Source organism: Helobdella robusta (genome assembly GCF_000326865.2).
Source record: "Helobdella robusta unplaced genomic scaffold HELROscaffold_9, whole genome shotgun sequence".
Lineage (NCBI taxonomy): Eukaryota > Metazoa > Annelida > Clitellata > Rhynchobdellida > Glossiphoniidae > Helobdella > Helobdella robusta.
In genome coordinates this window covers 4,431,440-4,444,884 of record NW_008705512.1, presented here as the reverse complement: position 1 = coordinate 4,444,884, position 13,445 = coordinate 4,431,440, and the positions used below count along the sequence as shown (strand labels likewise).

At 34.9% G+C, this 13,445-nt stretch overlaps 1 protein-coding gene across 1 annotated transcript; it reads right to left on the bottom strand.

Moving 5' to 3' along the window:
* Positions 1-3,816: 3,816 nt before the first annotated feature.
* Positions 3,817-12,963, bottom strand: HELRODRAFT_189937 (hypothetical protein; the record flags this gene model as incomplete). Its single annotated transcript, XM_009033299.1, has 21 exons — positions 3,817-4,958; positions 5,105-5,362; positions 5,530-5,700; positions 5,961-6,131; positions 6,212-6,382; positions 6,483-6,580; positions 6,690-6,864; positions 7,243-7,833; positions 8,170-8,242; positions 8,553-8,959; positions 9,104-9,250; positions 9,320-9,457; positions 9,609-9,690; positions 9,898-10,157; positions 10,387-10,469; positions 10,682-10,886; positions 11,115-11,249; positions 11,442-11,588; positions 11,714-12,034; positions 12,336-12,588; positions 12,958-12,963. 21 exons carry the CDS (start codon positions 12,961-12,963, stop codon positions 4,483-4,485), a joined length of 4,368 nt encoding a protein of 1,455 aa, XP_009031547.1. The 3' UTR covers positions 3,817-4,482.
* Between the last annotated feature and the right edge of the window lie 482 nt (positions 12,964-13,445).

Here is a 13,445-nt window from a genome sequence, read left to right as displayed (position 1 = left end):
GCCTGGTACCGGCGTTATATTAATATTCTATCCATCTAATTATTTAATTAATTAATTAATTATTTATTTATTCATTTTTCATGTGAATTGTTTTAATGAATAAAAACAACGCGAAAATAACAATACTAAAAACCACCACTAGTGATAATAGTAACGACAAAATTTGTAGTATAAAAAGTAGTAGTAGTAGTAGTAGCAGTAGCAGTAGTAGTTGTAGTAGTAGTAGTAGTAGCAGTAGTAATAGTAGTAGTAGTAGTAGTAGTAGTAATAGTAGTAGTAGTAGTAGTAGTAGTAGTAGTAGTAGTAGTAGTAGTAGTAGTAGTAGTAGTAGTAGTAGTATCTTTAGTAGTTATAAAAATGGCAGTAGCAGTAGTTAAAATAAAAAAAATTTTATAACCCATGGTTTGAGCCAACTGTTGGTATTGATCGTTCCTTTGCCTGAGCTCCATTCTAAACATTATAAATAATAAATTACTACATTATGAAGTAAATTATTTTATTATTTAATTAGTTACTATGTAGTAATGGTATTAAAATTAATACTAACGAAAGTAATAAGAACAGCAACATGTTATTTATATAGTGACTCATGACATCATCATTCAAAAAGACTGCAAATTTACATATTCCTAGCGTAGCAATCAACCAAGCAGGCACCTGCTTGCCTCCAAATCCAGTCGTTGCGACTCGGAAGACAGACACTCTACCACTAGGCTACAACGTCGATATATAGTGTCAGGATAAATTAAAAGATGAAAGTTGTCGAAATTTTCTAACTTTTTTGCTTCCACGCAGAACATAAAAACTCCGGCTACAAAAATTCCAAACAAAATGGCGGCCATAGAGGAGAAGGCAGCATTTGAGAAATACTTGTCAAGGTCGAGACCACCGAACTTGCCTGACGGGACTGATTCCGCATCGACTGTTTTGTGATTGGTTCATTGGTTGGTTGAATGATTTGTGATTGGTTCTTTTGTTGGTTGAATGATTTGTGATTGGTTCATTGGTTGGTTGAATGATTTGTGATTGGTTCATTAGCTGGTTAAATGATTTGTAATTAGTTCATTGGTTGGTTGAATAATTTGTGATTGGTTCATTGGTTGGTTGAATGATTTGTGATTGGTTCATTGGTTGGTTAAATGATTAATTTAGTTGGTTAGATGGTTGGCTGAATGAATGAATGAGTGGTTGGTTGGTTGGTTAGTTAGTTGAAGGAATGAATGATTGAACAAATGAACGAACGAATAAATGAATAAGTGAGTGTGTGAATGATAGTTTGGTTGATTCACTGGTAAGTTAGTTGAATGACTGAACAATTGATTAATTGATTGATTGATTGATTGACGGTTGATTGGTTGTTTGTTGATTGATTATTAGAAAAAATTATTGGATGTCTCATCAAATTAGTAATATTATAATTGAATTTTGTTAGCTGATTTGTTAACAATCAATCAATCAAACAAACAAAACGATTGATCTCTTTCTCACGCGCGCACACACATACACACACAAACACACACACAGAAACACATTCACACACACACAAATGTACACATACAAATGTACATACACACAGAGACATACTTTCACAATGTTTCCCGGTGAATTGTGGTGGACAGCCGCAGATGTAGCCATCGAACACGCTTATACACGGCGCTCTGTTGAGGCAAGGACTGAACATGCAGTCTTCACTGGCTGATTGTCGTGTGGTTGGTTTGGTTAGTATGTTTTCTATTTAAAAATAATATTGAAACAACACGACGCAATCGATCCTATGCAGTACAAAACAATACAGCACACTACAATTCAAAATTATGTTACGTTAACATACTCTATTTAATAACTTTCTACCTATTTGCCAACCGACCAACCAGCTTACCTACCAATTAACCAACCAACAAACAAACCAACCAACCAATCAACCTGCCAATTAACCAATTGACAAACTTTGATCACAAAGGGGACCAAAATGTCCCTCGGTACAGACGCACTCGAAGCCTCCTTCGTACAACAGGTTCGTCATGCAAGTGGCCTGATTTAGGCATTGTGTGTTTATACATTCCGTCAGGTTCTGCCTTATTCCAATCAATCTACTGAATCTGGCCATGACAATAATAACGATACTGATGACGGAATAACGATTCCGATCACAATAATAACGATACTAGTGGCAATGTTGAAAAAGAATGTTGGAAATAACAACGATACCATGACAGTAAGGACAGTAAAAATTTCGGTAAAAATAATAACGATACTGACGACATAAATAACGATACGGTGACATGAATAACAAAAAATACTCTTACCTCTTCACGCGTTTCAATATTTTGACAACAGACTCGTTGAATTTCAGGATTTCAATTTTTTTCTCTTTCAATTTTTGAAGCGCCTCAGTTATATAGTTCATTTTATACTTACTGTTTGTAACGTCAGTGAAAGTGTTAACGTCGTTTTTGTTGCTGCTGTTGCTGCTAATGTTGCAGCTGCTGATGTTGCAGCTGCTGATGTTGCAGCTGCTGATGTTGATGCTGTTTTGGTTGCTCTTATTAGCATTAATGTTGCTGTTAGATTTTTCATTTTTAATGCCAGACACGTTCAACTCGGAACGCTGATGAAGATGTTGAAGGTGTTTTTCCTCTCGCCGATGGATAAGATGTTGACGTTGTAGATGGGAGTTACTAAGAGAATGCTTTCTCTTACTGGCATCATCAGCTGCACTAATTGGACTGGTGTTAATCATTCTTGCGTAATCACAATCCAGCCCTTCGTCATCCTCAAAGGCCAGATCCGCAGGTGCGATTTCAAAAAGTTCAGAAATCGAAGTTTCGTTATCGACCATGTTCAGTTTATCCACAACCAGATCGTATAACTTTTCCTCGTTTGCCTCGTGAAAAATTTTACAAATTTGATCCCAGTTTTCGTGAATGTAAGTTTCTTTACTTCGTCGCTCGGCACTAGGCACGTAGTGTTTATTGATAAGGGGATGGTGGCTGGTACCTAAAAAGTATTTTCCAGCTGTCTTCAAGCTTTCCAACACGCCTGAGTTTGATGATTTAAATGTGTTTAGTGTCATTATTATGAATAAGAAAGTTAATTCATTTCTATCACAACGCATTTTTGTTATTACATTGAAATAATTATACAATTTTTTTCGATTTAAATAAAAGTTTAATCGAATTAATTAAATATTTAATCCAATTTAGAATTATTTAAATTAAAATTATTTTCTAAGCACCATCAGAACTGTCGCTATAGGCGACTAATAAACAAACATGCCAACTATGACGTCGCTTGCATAGATATGTGATTTTTTTAACTCTTCTAGATGTACTTCAACATGCACACACACACATACACACAACGCACACACACTGACACACAAACACAGACATACACACAAACACACGCATATATATATATATATATATATATATATATATATATATATATATTTAACAAGCAAACTATTCCGTTCGTTACTTCATTATATTTAAAATTTTCAAAATTTTTGATGGTTACTGTGTTTTAAGTTTTAACATATTTTTTGGCAAATGAAAGAAATTTTAGTCTGCTTGCGAATATTTGCAAAGATATTTTGAAAAGTTCTGGCGAATAAAAAAACTATTTTGTTTGTCATTCTTGTTGAAAAGCCTTTTTTGATGTACAATATATACAACTTTTTAACTATCCTCATATTTCTATTTTTCTATATGGCGAATTTTGACGTATTGACAAAAGTACATTTTAGCAATCTACGCCAGCGTTGTTCGAAAACACATTGAAAACCTTTTTCTCTATTCAATTTTTACTTTCAGATTCTTTTGCAAGAGTTATATTTCAACAAATTTAACATAAACGATGAAAACATGCGAGAAATAATGCTTGACATTTTGCATTTTGAGTAAGGAAAACGTTTTGAAAACTTGCTCATCTCAGAAAGCAACAAATGATAATAATTCAAGGTAATATAGAAACACAAACGATGTCTATTTATAATGAAAATTCATTTTTGTTTAAACGAGGTAAAAAAAAAATTGAAAATAGCAACTAGGCACTTTTTTTGTCTGGCTTCAATGATGTCGTTAAGATTGTCATTCTACTGAACTACGATCGATACATTGGAAAACACGAATTGTAAAAAAATGAATTCCATCAACATGTGTGTGTGTGTGTTTGTGAGTGTGTGTTTGTGTGTGAGTGTATGGCGTGTGTGTGTGTGGCGTGTGTGTGGAATTGGAATAATGACGAAAGGTTTTAGCATAAAATAAGTAATTAACAATAGCATAGGTGTGGTTAAAAAGACGATTGAATGCAGCGAACCTGAATGCGATTTGACAAAATTGCTCTATGAAGACGTCCGTGTAATGTATGCTGTTGTGTGTGTGTATATGTATGAATGTGTGTGTGTGTGTGAATGTGTATGTGTGTGTGTTTGAATGTTTATAACAATTTTTTCGCATTATTTTCACAATGGCCAGATTTTCAACTATAATTACCATCCTTATCTCCACTATCTTTCTCATTATAACTATGACGACGATGAAGACGATGAAGATACTTTTGCTGCTGCTGCTGTTCATGATAATGATGATGTAGATGATGACGATGATTATGATGATTAAAGACATCCTTTACCTTATTATCACTTTCTAAACTTATATTATTATTATTATAATTTAAATTATTTTTCCCGTAATATTCAACAATATTATTATCATCGTCATTATTAACACAATCCGGACATTCCTCGACCGTGACGTCACCTCCTGGACAGGTTTTCACGTAGTTTCTATAATTAAAATCATAATAGTTAATATCATAATTACGGTTATAATTATGGTTATAATTATGGTTATAATTATTCGATGGGTCGACGCAGCCTCTGTAACGTCTTCTCTGGCCACCACATTTTGAGGAGCACGCGCTCCAACCTGACCACTGAGACCAAAAGCTTTCGACTGTTAATGTGATAAATTAGTTAAATTTTTCTCTAGATGGCAGTGGTAATTAGGTTTTTATAAATATTATAAAAAATAATAACAAAAAATTATAAAATAATATCATTTAGTAATTATATAATAATAATAGATTTAAATATCTGAACTCAAACAGTGCTCCAAGTTACACTTCATAAATTCTAAAGCGGGTCCTTTACAAGTCGTTAGCATTGAAGATGAAGGTAACGATGATGAAGAAGAAGAGGAAGAAGACGAGAAAGAAGATGAAAATGATGAAGAAGATGATGAGGATGATGGTGAAAATGATGACGTTGATTGACATTTTCTTTTCCTCCACTGTAAGCCACCATCACATGATGCACTACAAGCTGACCAGTGAGACCAGTGCGTCCACAGATATGGTTCTGGATTTGTTTTTGGTGATTTGTGATTTGTATTTTTTAAACAAAATTGTTTAAAGTATGTATAAGTGTTTGTTTTGCATCTTTCTGTCCCACAATACCGATTTTTTATTTTGAGTTTTTATATTTTGTTAGTTATTCAAAATTGGAGAAAATAGGAAAAAAAAAACCTGCGCATTCCTTCAGTGTACATTCCACCCTTTCGTGTCCTTGACCCTGGCAGGTTATTCCGCCATTCATTTCCGGGGGGTCCGTGCAACTCTTTATGCGTTCTTTGTACCCCACGTTGCACTCTTCACTGCATTCACTCCAGCCACTCCACGCACTCCAAGATCCGTTAACTGGCGATGGTTAATGAGGTGATTGCAAAATTATGCTAATTGCACTATTTTTAATTATGATGACGCAACAATGACGTCATTATTAACAGTATTCATAAAATGTTTTGTCAATGCAAATCGTACCAAATTCAACACAACCATTCAAACTCCAAATTGTTATCACCACTCAACCACACATACAGCAAAATATCAAAATATTTTGCCTCTAACATATTTTCCCACCCGTCAACCAGCCAGCCAATCAGCACTTGCCAACTCACCGGGGCAGGGACCATCGTTACATTCAATCACTTCATCGTTTCCTCCAAAGCATTTTTTCCCGCCATTTTCTGGCGCGGGGTCATTGCACTTCCTACTTCTGCTGGCTTTTCCACGGTCACATGACCTACTGCACGCACTCCATACTCCCCACTCGCTCCAGTGCCCGTCAACTAATCCGCGACGACAATCGAGAAAATTATTATTCATGATAATATAATTAAATATCATAATTTATACAGCAGATACTAACCTGGACAGAGAGCCAAATTGCATCTAGCTACTTCATAACCATCACCCTGGCAATCTTGACCTTCGTTTAACGGAGCTGGGTCAGTGCACGACCTCGACCTAGTTTTGTAACCCGATTCGCAGGTGACGTCACAGTCGGACCAGCTAGACCAGGCTGACCAATGACCGTCAACTGTTTCAATGTGCGATTAGTTTCAACAAATTAAAAATTGATTTCTTCGCAGTCGAACTCGGTCACGACGATATCATTACGCCGTTTGAAAGCCACCTACCTCTTATGGCTATTGATGTGGAGGTGACAGCGCTTCCTAACTTGTTGTAAGCTATGCACGTGTAAGTGTCCGTATCATCTGCTACTGGAGTCACTATCCTGATTATTATTATTGTTGTTATTATTATTATTGTTTTTTATTATTATTATGATTGGATAGTGTTGTTTCTACAAAGTTCATTGAAACGCAAAAAACTAAGTACTTTACCTTAATGAATTATTCTTCAAGACGCTAAATCTGGAATCATCGCCGCCGTCACCATCTTGTCCAACGCGTCGGCCAACCGTCACGTGACCTTTCCTCCAAACCACTTCCGGTTTAGGCGAGCCACTCACAAGGCAGTCCAGAACGATAACATCGGGTTTTTTCTCGTTGTCGATTGCTATTGGATGGAGTGAATTTTCAATAGTGGGCGGAGCTATATTTAAAAAAAAAATAATTATTCAATTATGGAACCATCTGATAATATAATTTTATTCATAATTTTACACAACTTTATTCATAATTTTATTCAAAATTTTATTTATAATTATATTATAAATAAGCTGAATAACTGGGAAAAAAACAGTAATTTGTTGGTTAGGCTTTGGATCTTTGACTTAGAATAATAAAAAAACGTTTCAATTACCTAACTGGAAATTTTTATTTACGGGAATAAAATAATTCTTTTAATATTTCTAATAATAATAAACAAATTTATTATTTTTCTAATTATTAATAAAATAAGTAAAAACGTAAAATAATGATGGTAATAATGAACCTTCTACGATGACCCTTACTGAAGCAAAATTAAAAATCTTCTTCGATTTTGTTTTTTTTTGTTTTTTCTTCGTCGCCATTCTTTTTCTCACCTTTTTCCCAATTTGGAAATTTTTCTTAAAACCAGAAATTTTTCTCTTGACATCATTTAATGTTATATTGGTGTCGTTATTGTTGATGTAGTTGCTGTTGGTGTAGTTGCTGTTATAAATGTCATCGTTTGTAATTTTGGTATTGTTGATAATTTTGTTGTTGTTGTTGATTTTGTCGTTATCGTTGTCGATGCTGTGATTAAAATTGACGTCATCGTGCTTGTTTTTAGAAATGTGTCTTTTGGTTTTTTGGTTTTTGGTTTTTTTATTTTGTCTATGCTTGTCTTGCCGTTGTTTACTTTGTTTACCTCTGTTTGCTTTTTGTTTATCGCCCTCTTTTTTCTCTTTGTTTTTCATTTTTATGTTCTTTCTCTTTTGTTTATTGTCACTATCTAGGGTCGTTGGTTTTGTTGTTGCAGTGAAGTAAGATGGCGTAACCATACTGACGTCATCGTCATTGTCATCATCTTTAGAAATAATTCTATCGTCACCAATTTCCCCTTTGCGTGTGAGGATATTAATTGGTGTAGTTGTTTGGCTGTGATGTCTGTTGTAGTCACCATCGTCATCGTCGTCATCGCCATGATGATGATAATAGTAGTAATAATCACCATCATCATCATCGTTAACATTAATGATGATAGTTTCAGTTTTTTTATTTGCATCTACAACGTCATCACCATCATCATCTTTTGCAGTTGTAATATTAAAATGTACATCAACTTCACCGTGTATTTTTGAGAAATATTCATCCGCCCCATCACCACCATTACCATCATCATCATCATTCTCATCATCGCCATCGTCGTCATCATTTCTATCATCATCTTCATCACCACCGATAGCAAAGCTATCTTCTTCGGGTTTAATGTACTGGATGAAACATCTATAAATGCCAATGTCTGACTCCTGCCAGTGATTTAATGCAAGCTTTTCAAGTTTTGGGTTAAATTTTGAAGTGTTGGAATGTTAAAGTGCCTGACTTCTGTGTTGCGGTGACTGTGTTCAAACGCAAAAAGATCCCTCGTTTACTATATGCGTTATTTTACCGTATAAGCAAAAAGCGCTATAAAAATGACGCGTTATTTTACTATTTTCCAAAATATACATTCACTTAACTTTTATATCTAATTAATAACAATTTATTTAAAATTATTCTTTAAAAATAAATTATGAATCACTAAAATTATAAATAAAAAAATGTAAAATTAGTTGCCACCTTTATTTTTCTGATATAGAGGGCTCCGTTGTTCAATATTTTAATTCTTTTACTCGATTTAATAATTCTGAGACTATCTTCATTCACGTCATCATCAATACCATCATCATCATCAGTGACGTCATCGTAATATTCATCATCGTTATCATAATCATGGTCGTCGTCGTCGTCATCACTGCCATCATCATCTTTGGTAATACTTTTTTTCAATCTATACCATGTTATTAATTTGTTTTTTCTATCTGGCGACGATGAAGACGATGACGATGTAGAGATGTGCAATATTGGACAATCGATTAATAGATCGGATCCGATATTCGCTCTTAGCTGACGCTTAATGTGCCGGGTCAATTGCAACTCCAAAGATGATGACGACGACGATGATGATACATCCAATGATGATGTGTCTAAAAATATAATAATAATCATTTCATCATCGTCGTCATCGTCGTCGTCATCATTGTCGTTATCATTCAATTATAACCCATCTATTTTAACATTATAGAATTATAATTAAAACAGCAATAATTGCCATTATTAATCGAATTAACTTTTAACTGTGACGTAAGCGGAAGCGTGCGCCTGGCCTCGGTCGTTATTGGCCACGCACGTGTACATCCCGGCATCTTCCATGATCACGTGATCGATCACCAAAATACTGGACCCCCTTGGAGAGATGTGCGGAGTTTCGGTGGGGACTGTTCGTGTGTTGGTGTTTTCGCGCCAGATTTATGGATGTAAAATTATTTAGATCCTAGAATTCTAACCGTATATGAGCTTGTTGTTGAAGTACCACGTGATATCCGGTGTCGGCGTACCGTCAGCTAAACATGCCATCACTATTTTGTCCCGTGACAACATGGCCACTTCCTGGTCACGTGGTCCGTCCTTAATTACCGGAAGTGCTAAAATGTAAACATTTGGATTATGAAATGGAAAGAATTTAATTAGTGGTTAGAATAACACACATAAATTAAATGACAATCAACAAATTTGCGTTGTTTTTATTACCAAAAATTATAAATAGAAAAATAATTTTATAGTATTTTCATTGACCTTGAACAAGTAGATGAACCTCCCTCGTGACTAGACCTACGATGTTGACAGCCGAACACACGTACGCGCCGGTATCATTCATCTGTTTTTTGATTATATAATTATTTTAGTCATTTTTTACATTTTTTATCCTAGAAAATCAAATTTATTGAATTATTCAATTAATTATTTATGAAATGTAAAGATAAAATTATTAATAACATACTATCAAACAATCTTAATAGAACTATTCAATCCGATCTGACATACAACAAAACAACTAAATCCAATACAGAAATCCTCTCTTAACCTTTAAATCTCTCAAGCCCAAATGACCTAGACCTACGTGATATTGACCCTCAGAGGTCAGCAATACACGACCTTGAAATAACCAGGTCACGACGGGCACTGGTGACCCGGTTGTGTGGCATACTATGTCAATGTCGCTTCCAACGAGCGCTTTTATGGTTGAAGCGACCGACGACGACGACGATGATGATGATGATATTAATGAAGAAGATGACGACGATGATGATGATGACGCTTCCAGATTTTCAATCCTCGGATAAGCTGCCGATAAATGTTTAATAATGACGAGATATGAATAAATAAAACAGCAACCTAAACATCCACAAACATAGGCGGCAACCACCTAAACAAATACACAACGTACAACAACATACAATAATATACAAACAACAACAACAACAACAGCATACAACAATATACTAACAACAGCATACAAACGTCAACTTACAAACAGCCAAACAACAACACACACAAACAAAGAAACACATACAATAAACATGAATTGTATAATCCATATAATCCTCGCCGATTTCGTTAGAAGCAACGCATCTATACACGCCAGCATCTTCTAAACTGGAATTAATAATTTGGAAAATAAAATTCACCATCAGCAACATCATTACTCATTATTAATAATTCACATTAGTATTTATTACTTCTAACTTTAGTCACTAATAACTCAAATATCAATATTTCCTATTAATAATTGCATAATAATTTTAATGTTAGTGGTTCTGATAGATGTATGTGAACATTCTAAATGAAGTTTTACTTCCAAAACGTACCTAACATTAGGTATTACAACCCCAGCCCGGCCATTAACATAATAAGCCCCTCCCACTGTTTCACTATCTCCCATCTCCTGCCCATTCTTCCACCAATGGAGTGAAGGGTGAGGCGACCCAATTACGTCACAGGTCATCTCAATTCGATCGCCTTCGATTACCGTCTGCTCACGCTTCTGATTGGTCGGTTCGATTTTTGGCGGAACTGTGTGAGATTTGAAATTTTTAGATGTTTATTAAGTTTTTTTTTTCATTAATAAGCATCGTATAATCAATTTGTAACTAATTACTATTCGATTAATTAACTCTATTCTTTGATTTTATTGTACAACGTTCAAAAACATGTATCGATGCTAATTAATTATTCTGGATTCTTCTATTAGAAACGATTGTAATTAAAATTTTCGAGACATTTTAAAAAACTTCAAGCGACCTTGAACTTGAACTTTATAACGTATCAAGGTTGACCCGACTTTATTACGTGCCCTGCAGGTATATTTACCGGCGTGTGAGAGTGATAGGTTCTCAATGGTAAGGATGTCTGTGGTCTCTGGGCCAGTTCTGATGTCTGTGAAGTGGTGACAGTGACGATGGCGAGCGTTGTTGCAGTAATTAAGTTGTTCTGAAGAATTGCCTTGATATCAATAACGATGACGATGATCGAAGTAAAATGTACGTAGATGTTTTTGAGTTTAGTTTTCAAAGTCAATGCTAAAAAATTAAATTTTTCATCTTAAATTTCAACCATTCAAATATAAACCGGAGTCGTTTAGACCAATCAGACTGTTTCCTTTAGACCACGTGACCTGGGGGCGTGGATTGCCTGAAGCCCTACAGGGCAATTCTAATTGGCTACCTTGGACTCTTTCTAACATTTGATAACTTGCTCCTTCGATTAACGGCTGGGCTGTAAAGGAATTTTTTTAAACTAAACTTCATTCTTTTCATTAATAAATAATATTTGCTTATGTATTTATTTATGTATTCATCATTATTTTTGATTGAAAATCACGGTTGACATCTTTTACTGACTTAACACATCCAGGAGAAACATTTTGTTGGCATTTCCGGCTGAATTTCGCGCCCTTACATCGTAAACTCCGCCATTTTCCGGAGAAACGTTAAATATTTTCAACACGCATTCGCCATCTTGGAACCAATACGGTGGCGTGTTTAATAACAGTTGTATGCCATCCTTGAACCACGTGACTTCCGGTTCCGGAAGACCAAAGACTCTGCATGGTAGGATCGCCATTGTTCTTGCCACGACTTCAACTTTTTGTGGCTTCATGTGGTCGATGTGGTAGAGTTGCTGTCGATTGGTGTGGTGGTCTTCCAGAAACATGGGTGGCGCTTTGTGGGGTTTCAATAATTTTTAATTAATTAATTAATTACGTAACTGTGTATTTTAATTATTTTATAAAATAATTTTATTTGATTAGGCTTGAGTGTTGAAAAAACAAACCAATGACATCAAGATAGAAGCTTTTTTCTTCTTCCCCATCGCTGACTTGATCACTATCATCATCATCATCACTTTTATTATCACTATCATGATTATTATCATTATCATCATCATTATCATCATCATCACTATCATCGTCATCATTATCATCATCATTGGATGATATTTTTTTATTTTTCTTTCCATCACCATCTCCATCTCGATTAATTCTAACGACACACGTGTACACGCCGGCGTCTGCCACCACAACCTTCTCAAAAACCAGCCATTTATAGTTGACCTTAACCTCGAACGATGACGTCATCTTGACCCTGTTCTCGTCATACCACGTGATTGTCCAGTCGTCGCGTGACGTCACCGTTGACGTGGGACAGGTTAGAGTCACGCTTTTTCCGGCGATGATTGTCAATTGTTCGGCTTTGTGTCTGTAGAGAAGTTTTTTCTGAAGATTTTGTTGTTGTTGTTGTTGTCGTTGTCGTTGCTGTTGTTGCTGTTGGTCAATATTTTGATAAAAGTTGTAGCGGAAAAAAGGTTTTTGTTGCTCATGTTTTTGACGTTTTTGTTTATTTTTGCGTGGATTATAGCGTCGTTGTTGGTTGTTGTTGTCATTTTCGAATTGTTGTTGTTGAAATTGTTGTTGTTGTTCATGATGATGTTGATAATGAAATAGAGGCTGGTGACGCTGCTGCTGTTGTGGCTGTTGTTGCTGGGGCAACCGATGATACTGTTCTTCATTATGCTGTCTCAAATTTTTTGTCAAAGGAAGATTTATATTTCTGTCGGCAGAGTAGTAACGTTTCATTCTTCTTACGTTCATGTTGTTATCAATTTCTATCCCTAATAAGTCAATGTAATTAAATTGTTTTAATTAATTAACTAATGATTAATTTAAAATAATTAAAATATTTTGAAATGAAAAAACAAAAGGGAAATGAAATTAGTTTATCAGAAATGATTTCTTCGCTGATACTGATAGATTTGTAAAAGATAGTCAAATGGTAAGGTTTCGAATGCGAAATTATCCATCAACTATCTTGAGTTTCAGTGAGTGTGTGTGTTTGTTAGATACCAACGTACGCACTGAGCACTGTATAAATGAAACAAGATTGTTTGTTTATTTGTTATTTATAATTTTTTTTTATAAAATTTATAATTTGATATTATCAATTCAACTGTACCTCTCATAATAATTTTTCCATTCTCAATGAAACACAGATGTCCATTGCGTACCTGGCGAGGGAGAAAATATTTATTTGCCCAAACATTCACGCACAAAGACAAACACACACACATACACAC